Source organism: Mchenga conophoros, linkage group LG13 (genome assembly GCF_057382185.1).
Source record: "Mchenga conophoros isolate Kocher_MC1m ecotype Shallow Benthic linkage group LG13, M_conophoros_male_GT1.1, whole genome shotgun sequence".
NCBI lineage: Eukaryota > Metazoa > Chordata > Actinopteri > Cichliformes > Cichlidae > Mchenga > Mchenga conophoros.
Genome location: NC_140538.1, coordinates 18109072 through 18129754, shown reverse-complemented (window position 1 = coordinate 18129754; position 20683 = coordinate 18109072). Strand labels below are relative to the sequence as shown.

The following is a 20683-nucleotide window of genomic DNA, read 5'->3' as shown; positions in this document are numbered from 1 at the left end:
GTTTAAGGCAAGTGTAAAAAGGGTAAAAAGCTGTTCATGTTATTGTGTCAACCCATTCAACACAGATTAAACAAACAAGAAGGTAATGATTTCTATTTGTCACAGCAACTATGAAAGACCTCTTCCAAATATGCAGAAAAGAAGATGATTAACGTTCTGGTTTCAGAGTTTCTGGTTTCAGAGACTTAATCAGTTGCACTTTATGGTTCCCTTAGAAGGGCAGCGGGACTTTGTTATGTATATGTGTTTGTTTGTATGTGTTCTTCAGAATGTTTCATATCTGAAGCGACCAGACCCAGACCTTCCACTATGTGTGGAACAGACAGTTCTTGTATGGATCCCCCTTTGTTTCCTGTGGCTCTGTGCCCCATGGCACCTGCTGGCTCTCTGTCAGAGTGCAAATGTAAACACAAAACAACTGTCCAAGCTCTACATCTGCAAACAGGTAAGAAATACTATCTAATAAAGACATCTTCATAAAAAATTGTTGTTTCAGTTCATAGCTTAGGTAGCTGTCTTCTAGTTTCAAATGTTTAACTGTATACTGTAAAAAAAAAGTGCTTTACTGTAAAGTTTTACAGGAAAAACAGAATTTCTGTTATTTTTAAATACATAAAATATGAATCAAATTACAATAAAATCACAGTATAAAATGACAAAATGACATTAAAAGTAGTTTATGTACTTTCACATGGATTTGTTGTCAGTTAACACATTTGTTGTGTTTTGATGGAAGCATTTGTTGCGCATTCTTTTTATCTTGGGTAAAAGAAGGATGTAGTCTGAATCCAAGTTTCTAATCATTTATTGCCTCAAGCAGTTCAAACCATAAGCATGTACATGGATCTCTTTCATTCAGAAAAACACAGTCTGCAAGCAGTTAGCTGTAACCAACTTCCTGAAAGAGACTTACCTTCCCTTAACATTACAGAGAATTATATATCAATTTGTGCTTTCAATTGGTCAAAACTGTTGGGATCTGTCCCCACTCCTCGGGTGAGAGCGGCTGGTGCCTGGCAGGGGCAGTGTTCCTGCTCTCCTGATGTGGTCCTGCGCGCGTCAGCTGCCTGCCCAGCTGCCTGTGAGCCCAGGCTCATGACCAAGCCTGTGGTGCGCCACCATCGCTTGCCATGCGGTCGAGAAGACCAGCTTCACTGTTGCCACTGGACAAGCAGCCGGCGTGGTTCGTTGCATGGCTGTGGTGAGGCTGACACACCCGAGCTGCATTAGCTTGTCACGCCTCCCCTGCCTATAAGGGCGAACAAGGTCCTGAAGGATATTGTTGTTGGTGTGTGTAGATGTGTACAGCAACCAAGCGTAAATAAGTGTTTAAAAGCATTAAGATGTGGGCGGTTCCATCGCTCTCCTGTCACAGACTTGTTGGTGTCAAAGGGTATTGTAAAAATGTGAGTTTGAATAAGCTTTCTGAACTTTTTAAGGAAATTCTGAAATTGTTATAGTTGTGGTGTTTCGGTGAAAATCCTAAAAAGTCATCGAACTATATGGAAAGTACAAAGTTACCGTAGTCCTGATTGTAGAACTTTTACATTTTCCTTCAGTGTTTCCTCAATGTGCTCATTCAGTGTTCTTTATTCTGTAAAGTTCTTGTCTCCCCGTTTCAAATTATTGTTTCCCTGTGTTTTTTACGTTAGTCATTTGTCTCCTGTATCTTGCAATTAGTTTTGCTTTCTTTTTAAGCTGTGCCTTTTTCTCCAGCTATATCTGCTTCGCTTAATTCTTATGTGTGGTTTTTATAACCTAATTCCTTTGTTCTTTGTCAGGTCATTTGTTAACCTGCTTTCATGAGCTCCAAGTTCTCTGAAAAAGCTTTTTGCTGTTAAATTTTCCCCCTATGGACTGTAATCATCCTAACTGAAGATTAGTTTTCACTAAAGGTTTCTCAGTATTGCATTAACATTCCCCTCTTTCCACACTTCATGCTAGTTCACAAATGCACAAATGCAGAAAAACAGCTACACAATGAAATACACAATCAGTACATATATGACTCATTTTACAGACTGCGCCTTTGCGCTGGACTATCTATCCAACTTGAATGGAATGGCTGTACCATCCAGTGATACCAGTTTTGAAAGGGACTCTACCAAAAATTATAATAAAACCTGCAGACAAACGGTGAGCAGCTAACATTCTTCAATAAAAACCAACAAAACCAAGCTTGATGAGAGCAGTCATCGCAGGGCAAACGACCGACAGAGCCTCTCCCGAACCCAGCACAGCCCTGAGTTGTGGGCGGATCGATCCAAGTATCGATACCAAGTCGGCATCGGTATTGGATCATTACTAGCGTGGTGAGATTGATTCTTTACTTTACGTTCCACTCTCGTTTGCAATGCTGTGGTTTCGGCAAAGATGAAACAGCCAGGTCACCAGACTCACCACACCTGTATCAGCGCAGAGCAGACACACATTGCTCCCCTTTTGTGTTTAAATGTTGCGCCGTCACATGACGTGACTTAGACGCATTGGGTCTTGTTAAGTTGTTTACATATCATTTATATTTTTACCAGTTCTTGTTGTTGTTGTTGAGAATTTTAATTGTAATTTTTGTTGTATAGTTTCTCAACAGCACTTGTTTGTTTTAGTTTGTTTACTGGTTTGCACTTTTTACTTAAGATTTTTCTAGAAAAAAATTGATCATATTCATTTTCGATAAGCATTTTCTATTTAATTATAAAATTTGTCCTAATTATGCCCTGGGAACACTTAAGGTCATGAAAATTAATTGAGATTTAGCAATTCAATGACGCATCCACCTTCTTTATTTAAAAGTACCGATATCAGTATCGGTATCGATATCGGTATCAGCGATATTGGCCCCTATTTACTTGGTATTGGATCGATACCAAAATATGCACTATCAAACACCACTAGTTTAAATACTCTTGTTGTCAGCTGTGTTGGAAATGGTCCCTACTTCTCACTTTGACTTTGGATGTGCCTTTTGGATGATTTCCTTCCGTAACACTGCACCTGTAATTTTAAAATGAAAACTACCCCAGAAACCCTCTTTTGCCATATGTTCCTTGCCATGTGTCAATTTAACACAATTAGAGAAGCACAAGAAGATATGTGCATTGTCTCTTTAAAAAATTCCAGGGCTTCTCCCCTAGAGTAGATCTGCTCCAGGCCTGTATCCCTATGTTAAAAAAACATTATCCAGTGGTGTGTCCTGCTGTAAATCATGTGATTAAATCATATGATTAACCATCTGCTGTGGAAAAAGTGACATGGATGTTAGCACAGTGCATTTCATCATCTGTTTGCACACTTTCTCACAGTGACCTTTGCATTGTAAATATGATGTCATGAATAACACACTGCTGGTAAGTACACACAGAATTTGGCAACTGAAAAGTTAAGTCTGCATGGCCCACAAGCTCATGCGACCCTAGTATGGCGCTGTCATCTTCCTGCTCCTGTAAAAAAAAAAAAACACAAAAACATACATACATCCACCCTTTCCCCCACTGTCTGGGTGGAGTAGGTGCAATCTTGAGGACATTTGTCCCCACTAGGGATGGGTATCGTTTAGGTTTTATCCGATACCGGTGCCAAATCGGTACTTTTGAAACGGTGCCGGTGCTCAAACAGTGCTCAAACCGGTGCTTAAAGAATGGAGAACACAAAATTGGTCCAAAAACCTCTCATGTTCAGCTGTTTTTTTTGTAAAAAGATAACAATGTTAGCCTTTTCTGCAGCTATGGGGCATATATGGTATCACTCTTGGCTGGAAGCAGTGCTTAAACAATGGAAAAAACACAAACTTTGTCCAAAAGCCTCTCATGTTCGGCTGTTTCCCTCTTTTTCCTTTGGTCATTTTAGCCTTTTTGGCCAGGGTGAAGGGAGTATCTGCCATCAAACAAGAAGACAGCCGCATGTAGCTATGATGATGTTTGCTAGTTCACCTTACGTGCATTAATGTAATAATGTGGTTAGCCTACTCAACGTAAATTACACACGAACAACATTAAGCTACTCACGCAGAGAAGAACGGCTGCTGCTGCCATCATCATTCTCATAATTTCTGCTACACTGGCAGGGCTAGGGGCCAGGACTCTCCTCTTCGGGTTTTTGGGTATGTTGCTAACTCCGGGTCCGATAACAGGCACCACACCCGCAGTAGATGTGCTCGGTGTGAGGTCTCGCAGCAAGCTATCAAATACGGCGCATTTCTCACCTTTAAAAAAACCGCTATGCGTCGCCTGGTGTTTCATCAGATTTGAGGTGTTACCAGTATCACAGTATCAGCTTAAAGCACTTGTTGCAGGCTGCTGAGTTTGCATATTTTGCTGTGAAGTACAGCCAGACTTTGACCGCTTCGCCTTGGGCATTTTTAATCTGTAGCTCTGCTCTAAAAGAACGTACGTACCTGGCCCTGCCTACTATCCTCGGAAACGTAAAATGATTGGCTAGAAGTGTATCACAGCTCAGGAAAAAAAAGCACCGAAATAAAGCACCGAAATGTGCGCTGCTTTTCGGTCTGGTTACTACCATTTATGTCAGAACCGGTGCCATCATGACACCGGACACCGGTGCCCATCCCTAGTCCCCACTGTCAGTCCAGTCAGTCTCCTCATGTTTATTGCTGATAGCAGAACTTCTTGTGCCGCATACTTAAGTTTCAGCAATATGACATCATTTCAAAAGGAAAAAGGAGAATTTAGAATGAAGAATTCTAAATTTAGAAGTTAGAATTTCAAAACACTTTCATCCACCAGCCACACACTTCACACAACATTAATTGTCTATTAGATATTGAGTCTCTTCCCATGTAACCAGGTGTGCCTGGTAAAACATCCCCCACACATCAGGAACAAGAAACTCAATAATCTATTAGAGTTGGCACTTACTTATTTAAGCCCTCTACAGCATTCTGTTCAACTCAGTTCAATCATCTTTCCCCAACATATGTTGTTCCTAGAGTATTTAAAAGTAGAATGGGAGGGAGAGCCTTCAGTTTTCAGGCCCCTCTTCTGTGGAACCAGCTTCCAGTTTGGATTCGGGAGACAGACACTATCTCTACTTTTAAGATTAGGCTTAAAACTTTCCTTTTTGCTAAAGCATATAGTTGGGGCTGGACCAGGTGACCCTGAATCCTCCCTTAGTTATGCTACAATAGATGTAGGCTGCCGGGGGATTCCCATGATGCATTGAGTTTTTCCTTTCCAGTCACCTTTCTCACTCACTATGTATTAACAGACCCCTCTGCATTGAATCATATCTGTTATTAACCTCTGTCTCTCTTCCACAGCATGTCTTCTTTCCTGTCTTCCTTCTCTCACCCCAACCGGTCGCAGCAGATGGCCGCCCCTCCCTGAGCCTGGTTCTGCCAGAGGTTTCTTCCTGTTAAAAGGGAGTTTTTCCTTCCCACTGTCGCCAAAGTGCTTGCTCATAGGTGGTCATATGATTGTTGGGTTTTTCTCTGTATCTATGAAGCACCTTGAGGCGACTTTTGTTGTGATTTGGCGCTATATAAATAAAATTGAATTGAATTGAATTGAATATAATAATAGTCTGCTAGTTTATATATCACTTCTCATCCCACTAAGTGAACCGGACAAGATGATAATAACAGAAACGCATGCTTAAAATACTATCTGATCTTCATGAGCTTTATTGCATGTGTGTCTGTGTTAGTAGGATTAATGCATTTATACTTATTTTTGTCATTTTTGTGTACCTCTCCTCTTTGCGGTGCTCCAGAAACTTTCTCAATTCTACACTCCAAGGCAGTTGTTTTTTCTCTCCAGGCTCCTTAACCCAATTTCATTTCCCACACTAAAACAACAGTGTTCCTCCATGTGTCCGCCCCCTCCTGCGGTCTCCTCTCCCCAACCTTGCAGCAGTCCAGTGGCACTCAGTTCTCTTCAGCTTTTTCCTGTGTATTGCCACCGTCTCTTCCATTGGCATTTTACTCCAAACGTGGCAAATGTCAAATTCGGACAGTCTTCCCAAGGTACATTCACATAGTGCAGTTGCAGCTTGTTATACTGTGAGTGAGAGTATTGCAATTACAATACAACAAAAAGGTGACTCAATTAACTTTATATTCAGATACATATAAAAATCCATTTTACAGTTGATATAATCAAAAATAAACAGTAAATTGTCAATAATCTAATGAGAATTTCAATCACTATTTTACTTAGTTCAACTAGTTTAACCCTTTAGAGCCGATCGGAGCGGGAACGCTCTGTTATGCGTAACTATTTTTAAATCTGTTAAGGTTCAAAATTGAGGAAGGAGAGTACACACCACCCATGGTCCAGAAGGTCTTGGTCAAACAATGATTTTAATGAACACACGTGTGGGAAGACACTCTGTACGCAGACAGCCAGTAGTCCTCGACTTAATCAAAGCATGAACAGATATTTTATAGCATCAGGGTTTGATTTACTGACGCCCCTTCATGCGTCACAGATACATTTTATACATAGATCAGACTTTTAACCCAGAAGATCATCTTCTATTTTCATGGCTAGCCCTTCCTGTCTACCTTTCAGTTCTTGTCTTGTTCCTCTTTCTTGCTGAGACAACAAGGAACGGTTCCTCTTTTACCGAGACACTTTTGCAGTTACAACCAGACATGAGTAATCTCTCCTCTAAATAAATTTAACTCTATGTGTGTGTGTGTCACGACCTCACATGCTCTTTCTCAATTCACCTGTTGCACTTCTGACCTTTTACCAGACCAGAAGCTCACTGAGACTATATGTATGTCTTCTACTAAATAAATGTTTTAACCAAGAACCTCTACTAAAACCTTAATATAAAATGATCTGATATATAAGTGTTTTGTACGCATGTATTGCAATTCCTTCTATGTTCTAGTTTTCCCTCAGCATGGATCATCTAGACACTCTCACTAGATGAAGCTTAAGACCTTTAAAGAACCTGAACATCAACTCAAATAAGCACAGATATGCAATATGTATAAAATAGTTATAACTGCACCTGGAATACAAAGTTAATTTAATACCTGTGTGCATAAAACCTTAAAGCCTTCTTAAAGCTATCTGTTACATTGTTAAAGCCTCGTCTTAGCCTGCTGCTCAAAATAACTTCCTGCTTTCACTTCTGCATACAACTTCCTGTCAGCCTGCAACTCAGTCTTTCTGAAAGAGACACTGTTTAAACCTCTGAATGCAATATCCATGCTGCAGATTATATTATTAATGCAATGGTAATAATGACAATTATTTAACAATAGCAGTAAAATAATTTCCCTTCTCCACAAATCCCAGTAGCACTGCAACCACGTAAGCTAGCACAAAAAATTTTTTTGCATATGAAACCGGAGGAGTTGTACTTACATCTGATGCCATCAGCTTGTCCTAGGTCACAGTTTCCTTCCACATATAGCTTTGCAAAAACTGCATAAAAAGCACTTGCAGCAACAAAAACATAATATTCCAGAAACACGCTTTACCGATCCAATCAGCTGTCCATAACACTTCCTAGGTTGGAATAGACGTCAGCGCGAACTTTTGCATTTCCGCCATTACCTGCCCGAAACCGGAAGTGACGTCATTTTCGCGGAAATGTAGTCTTTTGCGATCAGGGCCTCAGGGCCTATACTGCTCTTTTTAAACGTTATCTTTGACTTTATGACTTTCTGTGTCGTTTCTGGGATGCTTAGGACTCATATTGCACTGCTGGAAATAGTTTATTTTGATGCATGTGCTGCTTTTTTGCAAATTTGCAGTATAATATTTATTTTCGTTTTTCCTGCAGTGTATAAAAATTGGTGTATTTCAAAAATAAAACTATGAAGACACTCAAAATAAATTTCCTGTGGTGGGAAACTATTTTGTGCAACTTTTTTGTATTTACAGTTTTGAGGGATAAGCCTCTTAAATTTCTCTAACTACAAATATATGTTAAAAAATCAAAAACGATTTTCAATTTTTTTGTAGTTTATTGCACTTTTTTGCAATTTATGTAATTACTATGCACTTAATGAATACATATTATTAAAATCTGGGCTATAATGGTTGTATTGATGTATAGCAACTTGAAATGCTCCCAAAAATGGCTCCACAGCATGTAAAAATATAATATAAGCTCTGGCGGACTTGGTTCTATGGTAGGTCTTAAAGGGTTAAGTATGTTTTTAAGGGTATTATAGAATCTTTTGCATTACATATGGAATAACAGTACATGAACTCCAACTAATAACAGTCCTTTAACTTCCTAAGACCCGAACTTTTTCATGTCATGCACTTTTAATTTCTCTTTGCTATTTGGGCTGATTGGCACCTGATGAATGTAAAAACAAAGAATTACCAGATTTTTATTTTATTTTTATTTTTTTACCTGCTTTTTGTTTCTAAGATAAATGAGATTCACATATGAGGATGTTTGTTTTAAATTTCGATAGAACAGTGGCAGTATAATGTCCTCGTAGGTGGATATCAGGCCATTGTAGAGCAAAATTTAGTATTTTGGTCTAGACAAAACAAAATGTGATGTCCACATATGTGGACGCCGGGTCCTAGGAAGTTAATGCAATTTTTTAATAGAATAACATGATTTATTCTCATGTCTGGTCTGTGTTTTCTTCCTTCAGCTTGTGGCGTCTCTGTTGTTCCTAACGGCCATAGCACACCTGGGAGTCACACTAGGAGAAGATTTTGGTCCAAACAGTGACCAATCTTCAAAAAATGCTGCTGCATACTACGCAAATCCAGTTTTATTTGCAGTCACATGGGTAAATAGAGCAACCTTTATATTTATTTATTTAAATTTGAAAGGATTTGTTTTTATGTTCTGATGTGTCTTCTTTGTTAGATCCTTGTCCTGCTTTGCCATGAAGGATTAAGACGGGAAGGAGCAATAGACTCTGCCTCTATTTTCCTCTTCTGGTTGCTCCTTGTAGTGTGTGACATCTTTCCTTTCCAGACCCTCCTTCGAGAGGCTCTCAGACTGGTATGAATGAAGACATTTGATCAAGTTGGATTAAAGTAGAAGAAAAATAGTAAATTTAATCAGACATGATGCAATAACTTGATATGATTGACTGTATATTTTCCATAACACACCGTTTTCTGTTTCTTCGGGACCCTTTAAAGTATTTCTTTCTCTCATTTTTGGTATTTAGGGCGAGGTCCGTGATGTCCCACGTTTCAGCCTTTTCTACATTTCTTTTGGGCTTAAACTGATTTCATTAGTTCTTTCTACTGTGGCTGATATCCCCCCAGAAGCCAAAGACCTTATAAAAAAGGTACCCTTTATTTGTTATTGGTTTTGTTTGTTTGTTTTCCGAGGGTGAAGTTTTATAAGCATAGATTAAATAAGATAGATTGAACCTTGTTTTTATCCACAGAATCCTGAAGCAGGTGCAGCATTTTTGAGTAGAATAACATTCAACTGGTTAAACAGGTAACATTAAGGTCACTATAGTCGGAATCTTAACAAGCACCTACGTATGTGCTCCATGTCTTCAAAGTTCTCATTGTTTTTACAGTATGGTCTTAAAAGGCTACAAACAACCTCTGGTTCAGGAGGACATGTGGGATCTGAATGAGAGTGATAGCACTGCTTTCATCAATGAGCGTTTCCAGCATTTCATGAAGCCTGAGTTGGATGCAGCTAGGGTCCGCTTCCAGAACAAGATGAAAAGGAAATTGTTTCAAAACATACACAGTGCCCAGGAAGACCCACAGCAAAATGGGCTTTCCAGTGGTCTGGGGAAAAGGGTGAGTTAGGATGTACTAATGATGGTGAGAGCATTTCATCAAAATCACTTCCACTCACATGTACACTATATTGAGCTACAGTCTAAACGGATTTTACCAACACCACTAATCAACATTACTATGTTTTTTTCTGAATAAATCTCATCAACTGTGCTTGAACGATCTGTTCCTTTAGGAGGAAAGGGGGAAGAAGGAAGATGAAAAGAAGAAAAAGGACAATAAGGAGGAAGAGAACTATCCCAATTCATGGCTGATTACCACCATTTACAAGACCTTTAAAAGGATTCTGATTGAATCTTTCTGCTTCAAACTTCTGGAGGATGTGTTAACCTTTGTCAGTCCTCAGCTCCTTAAGTGAGTAAGATATTACAGAACGTTACAGAAATAAAACAACAGATTTAAGAGAAGAACAATGTTGTGCTTGTACAATGTCGCTGGACTTAAACTAGGAACTTAGCTGTGTTGTACCCTGCAGTGGACTACAATGGTCTCTTAATAGTTCACTTTTCTGACCTTCTGATGTATGTCTGTGAAGGTTTTCTGATGCATATTTTTCAATAAGACAATTATATCACTTAACCCTCTGGGCTCTATCCTGGCCATTTGTGGCCACTTCACTTTTCTTTTTTCATTCTGTTAATGCAAATGGAATGAAACTTCCCAAAAGTGTGTATTCTTTTCAGATTTTTTTAATTTTCAACATCAGCTCCTTAATAATGTCAATAATACAGTGGCTTGCAAAAGTATTTGGCCCCCTTGAACTTTTCCACATTTTGTCACATTACAGCCACAAACATGAATCAATTGTATTGGAATTCCACATGAAAGTGGTGTACAAAGTGGTGTACACGTGAGAAGTGGAACGAAAATCATACATGATTCCAAACATTTTTTACAAATAAATACCTGAAAAGTGTGGTGTACGGAATTATTCAGCTCCCTGAGTTAATACTTTGTAGAACCACCTTTTGCTGCAATTACAGCTGCCAGTCTTTTAGGGTATGTCTCTACCAGCTTTGCACATCTAGAGACTGAAATCTTTGCCCATTCTTCTTTGCAAAACAGTTCCAGCTCAGTCAGATTAGATGGACAGCGTTTGTGAACAGCAGTTTTCAGATCTTGCCACAGATTCTCGATTGGATTTAGATCTGGACTTTGACTGGGCCATTCTAACACATGGATATGTTTTGTTTTAAATCATTCCATTGTTGCCCTGGCTTTATGTTTAGGGTCGTTGTCCTGCTGGAAGGTGAACCTCCGCCCCAGTCTCAAGTCTTTTGCAGACTCCAAGAGGTTTTCGTCCAAGATTGCCCTGTATTTGGCTCCATCCTTCTTCCCATCAACTCTGACCAGCTTCCCTGTCCCTGCTGAAGAGAAGCATGATGCTGCCACCATCATATTTGACAGTGGGGATGGTGTGTTCAGAGTGACGTGCAGTGTTAGTTTTCTGCCACACATAGCGTTTTGCATTTTGGCCAAAAAGTTCCATTTTGGTCTCCTCTGACCAGAGCACCTTCTTCCACATGTTTGCTGTGTCCCCCACATGGCTTGTGGCAAACTGCAAACGGGACTTATTGTGGTTTTCTGTTAACAATGGCTTTCTTCTTGCCACTCTTCCATAACGGCCAACTTTGTGAAGTGCACGACAGATAGTTGTCCTATGGACAGATTCCCCCACCTGAGCTGTAGATCTCTGCAGCTCGTCCAGAGTCACCATAGGCCTCTTGGCTGCATTTCTGATCAGGGCTCTCCTTGTTCGGCCTGTGAGTTTAGGTGGACGGCCTTGTCTTGGTAGGTTTACAGTTGTGCCATACTCCTTCCATTTCTGAATGATCGCTTGACCAGTAGAGCACTGGTCAAGCGATGTTCAAGGCTTGGGAAATCTTTTTCGTAGCCTAAGCCTGCTTTAAAACCCAGAGAGTTAAAGGAATTTATGCAATTACCTGTTACAGATGTAACAGTTTTACCATATTTAGGTAAACATAAAAAAACCCCCATTTTGTTCTCTCTTAAGTTTGTTGTTTTTAGATTTACTTGCTATTACCGTTTAAAATCCTTTGTGTTAACTATTTACTATTGCCAATCTGTGGGACCAGTATCCCAATACAGGAAGTCTGGGTCAGCTCTCTGTTTAAGAAGTTCTAATCGCTGGATGAGTATTACTCAGCAGGCAATGCAAAGTTCAGATGGGGCTGATGTGGCTCAGGGAGCTCGCCCAGCTTTAATGGTCTCAAAATCGTCTGTATGTTTTTCCTGCTTATCTGATAAAATCCGGGGACCTGAGTAGCCTTGCAGTTCTGGTCTCCATCAGGCACATAGTTACAGCGGCTCCCCCCTGGTGCACTTGGTATTTAAGTGGATTAGCTTTAGGGGGTTTGACAGTAGGCCTCAACTGTATGTTATGTGTAAATGGCTGAAGTAACCTGTAAGAGCTATTTACATTAAAATGGGTCAATACTCAGATTTTTACCTGTACTGTTTCACAACGGGTTAAAAGGTTATTCTGGGCGCTCTCTTTTATACTCTACCAAGTCCCATTTGCCTCCCCTTCTCTCTCCTTTCAGCAATTAACTATCACTATTAACTAACAGCTAAATCACATATGAATTCTGATTCTGGGTTTAACTGTTATATTGCTACAAGATCCAAGCCAGATCATGTCTACACACAAAAAATCTAGACTCTTACACTACTCAAACTACATTTCTCATTTAACATATTGATCAAACTTATATTATGATTTATCTTTTGTCAAAAATAAAGAAAGATAAAAAATGAAGATAAAAATAAAGATTAAAACTATATATCACATTACAAAAATTGGATGTTAAACCTTTTCACCCTCTCTCAGATATGTTGAGAAGAAAGACAGGGGGCATTAAAATTTTCTCTGTCCCTCATGTCTCGACACTGGTGATTCATAACCGATAACAGGAGTGGCAGGATGAAATGAGGACATTGTTAGATAAGTGCTAAAGATGAAGCTGGAGATTAGCATGTTTTCTTCTTTTTTTTTCTGTTTTTCCTAGATTGATGATCTCGTTCACTCAGGACAAATCCAGATATGCCTGGGAGGGCTATTTGTATGCAGTGTTGCTGATGGTGGTGGCTCTGCTACAGTCTCTGACCCTACAGCAGTATTTCCAGCGCTGCCATGTGCTGGGGATGAAGGTTCGCACTGCACTTATGGCTGCTGTGTATAAAAAGGTAAAAACAGGAGTGACAGAACACCATTTATTGATATTGGTGTGAAAAAAAAAATCAAATGCTGTGTAATATAAACTACTGTTACACATTAGAAGAAAAAAATTACTAGTCATAATTTTCTGCTTAAGTCAGTTGTCAGATGTTTCAGTTTTAAAGTACTTTTATCAGCACATACTTGTCACAGAAAAAACCTGTGTTAGTCTATAGCTCTAGTTTCCATCAATACTTTTACTATTGATCTTAATGATTAATTTTGTGAGTTCTCAGTCACTACTGGTGAAGACCCTGATTGAATAGCCAATCAGAATACATAATTTTTGTTTTTATGAAGTTTTATTAAGTTTTACCAAATCTTGGAAATCAGGAAATGAAGAAAATACTCCTGAGACATCAAAAACTATTTACATTATTTCTAAAAGAAAGTCAGCTTGGCTTTTTTCAATATATAGGGTTATGGAGGTTTTTTTTAAGTGACATACAGAGTAAGACAAAATATCACTTATATGCTTCTCTTACTTAATTTTCACCCCACTTTCTAATTAATAAGCCCTTTTTATCCCTTTTCTAAGGCATTAGTGGTGTCCAATGACACTCGTAAGGAGTCTACAGTAGGGGAAATGGTGAACCTGATGTCAGCAGATGCCCAGCGCTTCAATGATGTGACCAACTTTATCCACCTGCTGTGGTCCTGCCCTCTGCAGATCATCATATCCATTGTTTTCCTGTGGCTGGAGTTAGGACCTTCTGTGTTGGCAGGACTGGGAGTCATGGTGTTAATAATTCCAACCAATGCAGTGCTAGCAACCAAGGCCAGAAAACTCCAGGTCAGGGGAAATACTAGCCAAATCTTCTTTGCTTCTGTAAACCTCTGTGCGAGATTCTAAATCAAATAATCAGGATGAGATTAAACTGCAAATTGTAATTTTTTATTCAAAATGTTTAACTACAGTATTGGATTGATTGTTTATGTCATGGTCTGCGTGGCAGGCCGTCGGGATGTGAGGAATGAGGACCCAAACGCTGGACTCTTTATGATGAACAGTGCGTTTATTTACAGTGCTGTAAATAGTTCACACAATAAATTTAATAAGTTTTATTCAAGATGTTTAACTAAATTATTGCATTGACTGTTTAATAGATTTTGATACAGTCCCCCTCTTTCAGAGGCTCAAAAGTAGATAGACAATTGAGTGACGCAGCATGCAGGCTCAGCCACGTGTCTCACAGTCAACATACAGATTTGCTCTCATAGACCAGTCTCCCTTCTATAAACTGACCAAAAATTTCTTTGGAGTTTAATTATATTAATTATAATGTGAAGAAAGTGATGACTGTAACTTTCAACATGCGATTCTTGCTGGTGAAAAAGTTGTTTTGGTTTTTTTTTCAAATGAATTACACAGAATAAATTGCTGTTCAAAACACTTTATTTAAGTATTGTCTTATTGCCTGTTTAACATGAGCTACATTGTGTCTCTTTTCAGATAGAGAACATGAACTTTAAAGATAAGAGAATGAAAATCATGAATGAAATTCTAAATGGGATCAAGGTGAGCTCCCTTATTCAGTGTATTCATGGTGTATGTAGATGCCTTCCTTACATGTAAGACATTGATGCTTCAAGAAACTGCAGTAACTTCAACAATAAGTGCTCTGCTGCCACACCGTTCCTTCTGCCTCACTGCCTCCTCCCTGTCTTTTTCTTTTGTCTCCCACCAGATTCTGAAGCTGTATGCTTGGGAGCCATCCTTCCAGAAGCAGGTGGAAGACATTAGAGGGGAAGAACTAAAAGTCATGAAGAAGTCTGCCTACCTACACTCCTTCTCCATTCTTACCTCATGCTGCATTCCAGCTCTGGTGAGTTCTGTCAGAGAGCTTCGCAGAGACTAGAATCAAATGGTAAACAAACTTTTTTCTTAAACTGACTGTACTTGCAGGTTTCTCTGGCCACGTTTGCAATATTTGTTAGTGTGAGCAACGATAATGTGTTAACTGCTGAGAAAGCTTTTACTTCCATCTCTCTCTTCAACATCCTCCGAGCTCCTCTTGCCATGCTGCCCATGCTCATTGCTTCCATTGTGCAAGTAAGTGAACAGAGCTACATCACGCACATGTATCAAGCCTGTGATAACATCAAACTTAACCTGTTCTTTGAATTTTCAGACAGCAGTGTCTAAGAAGCGCCTGGAGAAGTTTCTGGCAGGGGAAGACATCGACAGTGACATTGTGCGCCAAGACCCCAGTTTCAGTATGTTCACCATTAGAATTTGCACTTGTTCTACAGCTGAAGATTGAAGCTTAGTCACAGTTTTTATCATCTGTTAAGCTCTGTCTTGGTCTGTGTTCATTTTTTAGATACTGCTGTGAGCATATGTGATGGTTCCTTTGCTTGGGAAAAAGATGCAAAGCCTCTGCTGAAAGAGTATGTCTGTGTTGGTCATCAAAAAGTTACTAGTTAACTTAATTAACTGTGAGATGTTGCTTCAGGCACTTTTTAAAAGTTTTTCCTGTCTGGCTAAATTCAAACTCAGGATATGTTTAAAAGTTCACACAAATTTTCGTTTTCAACATATGAAACATCATCTGTGTCCTAGTTTAAATTAAACGTAGGGTTTAAATGATTTGCAAATCACTGCGTGCTTTTTTTATCCAAATGGTACACTATGTTCCACACATTTATGAAACACAGTTGTATTTTTCCTACTGTTTTTACAGTAATGACCATATTTATTATGTGTGTCCAGTGTGAATTTGGACATTGAGCCTGGTCGGTTGGTTGCCGTAGTGGGAGCTGTTGGGTCAGGAAAGTCGTCTCTTATGTCAGCCCTCCTTGGAGAGATGCACAGTACCAAAGGTTTTATCAACATTGGGGTAATGGCTTTTTTCCCGTTTGTATCTGACAGTGTGCGTTAAAAAAAAAACATGCAAAATAAAACAAAAACAAACACATAAAATAAACAATAAAGCATAGAAGACTTTAACAATCACATTACAATTTTTTTTTTTTTAAGTATGCAATAATAAACATTAAAGGCTTTAGCTAACAAAGCAAAAGCCTAATTCGTTCAAGGCAGTATTGATAATCTGGTCTAAACTCATCAGCATTGGTGGAGATTAATTCAGCCACAGCAGAATAAAGAAGTATATTTTTCTACAAATTGAGGCATTTTAGCACAGTTTTTGTGAAATTGAGACAGAGGATTTGCTGTGGCAACCCTTAAAAAAATTAGCCAAAAGAAGAATAAGAATTTTTGCTCAGCAAGGTTTCTAATTCATAAAATTAAATTCCAGTTTCTTTTTTGTCTTTTTATTACATAAGTGTCTTTACTCCAGCTTGGTGTGATCATTTTTTTTAGAAAGACAATGTAAAACAATGCTAAATCCACTGGGCAAGCCACCTGTTCAAAGAACAGTTTTATCCATATTGAAAAGGGAATAACTCAAATCATTTTACTCACAGAATAAACTAAGTTCAGTGGAGTTTTCTAACATTTCTAGTAAAAGAATTGATTTTTTTTCCCATCTAGCATGGTAGTGTTTGGTCTGGATGAAATTTTGTGAATGCCAGTTTTTTATGATAAGACATGAGTAATAGTCTATTTCTTTCCAGGGTTCTCTTGCTTTTGTACCGCAGCAAGCCTGGATCCAAAATGCTACTTTGAAGGATAATATCTTGTTTGGATCTCCACATGAGGAAGAGAACTTCAAAAAGGTCATACAGGCCTGTGCTCTTGCCCCTGACCTTGAGCTGCTGCCTGGAGGAGACCTCACTGAGATTGGAGAGAAAGTGAGTAACACTTTGAACGGTTCAGGTTTTTTGTTACACAAATATTTTTCCTCTATGCAAATACTGTGTATGGTCTTTATTGTAAACACATGTAAAATATTTGTTTCTTAAATACATGACAAAAAAGTAACAAAACAGAAGAGCTCTTCTGATTATAAAGGAAAGGCTAAAAGAGTGTGTCTCTTTTCCCCTCCTTTCTTCTCTTTTCAGGGTATCAATCTCTCAGGGGGTCAAAAGCAGCGTGTGAGCTTAGCCAGAGCAGTCTACAGTCAGGCTGATATCTATCTATTAGATGACCCTTTGTCTGCTGTGGACTCCCATGTAGGAAAGCATCTTTTTGAAAATGTAATTGGACCCAATGGATTACTTAAAGACAAGGTTTGTGCTTAAAAACATTTGATAATTATTTTACAGGAAAAAAGGGAGGAAAAAGGAAAAAAAAACTTTCCCATTTCTCATTTAATTTCTTCTGATGAATCTTGACATGAAATACTATCTGCCCAGGATATTCCAGCTGTTACTTGCATAGAAAACATGGTGTCTAATTTGTAGTATTTTACCTCATTTTACCCAGGACCAGAGCATTACATAGAGGTTACAATAGGCTAAATATCACTAAATGACCAGGATAACTGAATAGCTAATAATGAAAGGTTAGGAATGAAAGCCACTTGGAAATAGAATTACAAGTTAGAAAATGTGTCTGTGAAGGTTCTCAGTCATCCAGGTCATTGTAGTCAAAGGAGCTTGCAGGGGATTAGAGGATCATCAGGGGGTCCTTTTGTCCCTCTGTGGGGGGATACTCCCACTAGGTTTATATCTGGGACTCTCCACCATTTGACCTTAGAACTGAAGAAGCTTCTCGGATGAGAGGTGAAACGTCTTCAAGCAACTTAAAGAAGTCCAGACGCTTTTCTTTGCAAGCTCCTTTGACAAGTTAGAAAATGTCACGGCTAGCAAGGCAAGCCATGTGGAGGTGAGATACGACCCAAAATGCAGGCACTGACTTAAATGAGAGTGAGCTTTATTTACACAATGACAATACAAACAGAAGTGGTGATGGCATGTGCAGAACCTAAAGGGAAACCTTTTGGAGGTAACACAAAGACCAACAAGCAGAGAAAACAGCACGGAGGAACACAGACAGACCAGTAAAAAGAAGGAGAAAACACAGGAGCAGTCAGGGAATGAGAAACAGGAGGGAGACACAGCTGGGGTTCATTATACATAACAAGACAAGGAGAAGCAAAACTAGACACATAGGACTGGGACTATCAAAATAAAACAGGAACTAAGAGACAATTCACAAAGATGCGGACTTGACATGGAGAGACAGACTGAAGGAGCATGGCACATGGAACACAAGGAAGACAGTGACTTAAACTAGAAACCAGAATAACAAATAACATCAAGAGAACAAAACCACGAATAACCAATAATCTGGAAATAGAAATTAAACCCAAAACACTAGGAAACATGGCTTTATAAATGATTTTTAAATGATTAAACTAATTATTGTCAAGTCAGTCTGTGAACTGAATTATATTCTCTTTTTGATAAATACAACTTAATAATTTTTCATTTTTCTTTCTTTTTCTTTAATAATTACAATGTTTTTGTAAATCCTGTCAGTTCAGTATTTTTGTTATTGTTGAATTTATATTTAATTCTTCTAATAATTGTCTATTAAAAATCATTAAACTTTGGATATCTTTACTCTATTATTAATTACTATCTCATTTGAACTTTATTAGCGCCTGCTTTAAATTTAATTAATATGCTTTATTACTGCTTTTGCAACACTTCTCATCTGATAGTGAATTTATACTGGTTTTAAAGTCAGGCTGGGAGATATACAGTAGATGTGTTTATATACTTTATAAATATTAATATTTTCATTTATTAGATTGGTGAATGCACTTGAGTCTCATATATCTCTGACCATACAGACTCGTATCCTGGTGACTCATGGCATAAGCTTCCTGCCATACGTGGATGAAATAGTGGTTTTGGAGAATGGAGTCATTTCTGAAGTTGGATCCTATGAAAACCTTCGTGCCAGTGGAGGAACTTTTTCTAAGTTTCTCGACACATATGCCAAAGAGCAGAACAATCAGAGAAATTCAGAAACAGGTGATTACAACCTTTTCTTAGTATATTAGCAACATAATCTGCACACATTACATGTTTTGTTAGATGTAAAACCAAAACCGATGCTAAAATTATATAAGAATAAGAATAACTTTATTTATCCCGAGGGAAATTCTTTTGTCATGTACATGCTCAAAGCAGCAGGAGAGACAGAGGAACAGATGAATAAGATTTACAATATATACAATAAGAATAGTAGTATACAGTAATATACAGTAGGATAGTGAAAGGCATAGTATCAAATAACTCTAACAAAGTAATATATATAACTATATCCTGGAGAATAAATAACTTAACTATCTGTGCAGGCAATTCTAGAAAGTGACATAGTATTGTGCAATAGAATAAAGGGAGTAGCAGCGTATGATGAGGGGGATTAAACAAATATTCAATAAGGTACTGTTGGGTAATATTGCACGGTCTGAAAGGGAACATAATAGCATTGGTAATAGTCTCAGGATACCACTAATATGAATGAATTAAATTTCTTTTTGTCATCTTTTATGAATACTTTGTGTTGATGTTGTTCACATATTGACCCAAGACACCATAAATTACTGCCATATTTGTAAAACACCATGTATATTGTTCATTTAGGTGAGGGCCAGGATGCAGAAGACATTGAGCTCTTCCCAGGCGGAGACAATGCCCAACCTGACGGTGCTTCGGAGGACACTGTTTCTCTTACACTGGAGCAAGAAAACAGTATCCGCCGCAGCCAGCGCAATGGCAGGCAAGTTATAGATGAAACCAGGGAAACAGCTTGTTTCAAATACCATCTTTAGCAGAATGTCCATTTCATTTTTTTTTTTTTTTTCCATTTTTAGTGTCAGATTAAGAAGAAATAATTCCCTTACAAAATCTGCAAATGCTGATGAACCACAGAAAGGCCAGAAACTTATAGAGAAGGAAACTATGGAAATAGGACAGGTAACAAAATGTTTTTGTACAACTAGCGCAAGATTACAACAAATGATAGCCTGTTTCCTGAGTGCCGTCTCGCGCTGATTTCCAGGTGAAGCTTGCAGTGTTCCTGCAGTACCTGCGAGCCATGGGCTGGGGATATTCTGCCATGGTTTTCCTGATTTACTTCATCCAGACCGCTGCTTTCACCGGTCAAAATCTGTGGTTGAGTGACTGGACCAGTGATTCTGTGGAGTACTACAACATGACATACCCTTCCTGGAAGAGGGACACAAGGGTGGGAGTGTTCGGAGCTCTTGGAGTGGCTCAGGGTAACTTAACAGTCGTTCGTTGTTCCTTTTTTTTTATTTGCAAATATTTTCAGGTTCATGTAAGTTAACATTAAGCAACTTTATGTCTTAAAGTAAGGAAAATTCTGTACCCTGTTATTTAGGATCCACTCATTTTTAGAGCGCTATATAAATAACCTAAACTTCCAGTCTTTTTATTGTACTAGAGGACTTGTGCACTGTGAGCGTTAGGTCCTTTGTCACAGGGACCCATGCTGCAAAGTGCATAGGCACCTATAACTTTTTAGGTTAATAAGTAGAGACAATTATGAGGAATTTATTGATATACAGAATTCAGTTAAGCTATTTAATGATTAAACTCTGTTGGCCCATCTTAGCAAAATGGATTTCCAGCAATAATAGGAATTAGGCAAGACAAGGCAAGTTTATTTATATAGCACAATTCAACAACAAGGTAATAAAAAAAAGGAAAAAAAAAAAGCATGATTTAAAATTTATTAAAAAAAAACAGTAGATAAAATCAGTAGTTAAAATGTAAGTTTTGAAATTTAAGCTTTAAAAGTGTGGATTTGGTGTTTTATTCAAATGCAGCTGAGAATAGG

General features: G+C 38.4%; 1 protein-coding gene across 2 annotated transcripts in view; it reads left to right on the top strand.

Moving 5' to 3' along the window:
- The window catches only part of LOC146561118 (ATP-binding cassette sub-family C member 2-like), a 43898-nt gene that overhangs the window by 1586 nt on the left and 21629 nt on the right, over window positions 1-20683 (top strand). For both annotated transcript variants that reach the window (XM_085296907.1, XM_085296906.1), the window contains exons 2-22: window positions 269-445; window positions 8594-8734; window positions 8815-8952; window positions 9125-9247; window positions 9350-9405; window positions 9491-9722; window positions 9898-10076; window positions 12752-12929; window positions 13499-13753; window positions 14414-14479; window positions 14649-14786; window positions 14867-15013; window positions 15093-15177; window positions 15285-15351; window positions 15674-15800; window positions 16540-16716; window positions 16927-17094; window positions 18666-18849; window positions 19465-19600; window positions 19695-19797; window positions 19883-20102. In XM_085296907.1, the coding sequence (XP_085153033.1) occupies window positions 269-445; window positions 8594-8734; window positions 8815-8952; window positions 9125-9247; window positions 9350-9405; window positions 9491-9722; window positions 9898-10076; window positions 12752-12929; window positions 13499-13753; window positions 14414-14479; window positions 14649-14786; window positions 14867-15013; window positions 15093-15177; window positions 15285-15351; window positions 15674-15800; window positions 16540-16716; window positions 16927-17094; window positions 18666-18849; window positions 19465-19600; window positions 19695-19797; window positions 19883-20102 (3097 nt within the window). The remainder of the gene's footprint in view (window positions 1-268; window positions 446-8593; window positions 8735-8814; window positions 8953-9124; window positions 9248-9349; window positions 9406-9490; window positions 9723-9897; window positions 10077-12751; window positions 12930-13498; window positions 13754-14413; window positions 14480-14648; window positions 14787-14866; window positions 15014-15092; window positions 15178-15284; window positions 15352-15673; window positions 15801-16539; window positions 16717-16926; window positions 17095-18665; window positions 18850-19464; window positions 19601-19694; window positions 19798-19882; window positions 20103-20683) is intronic.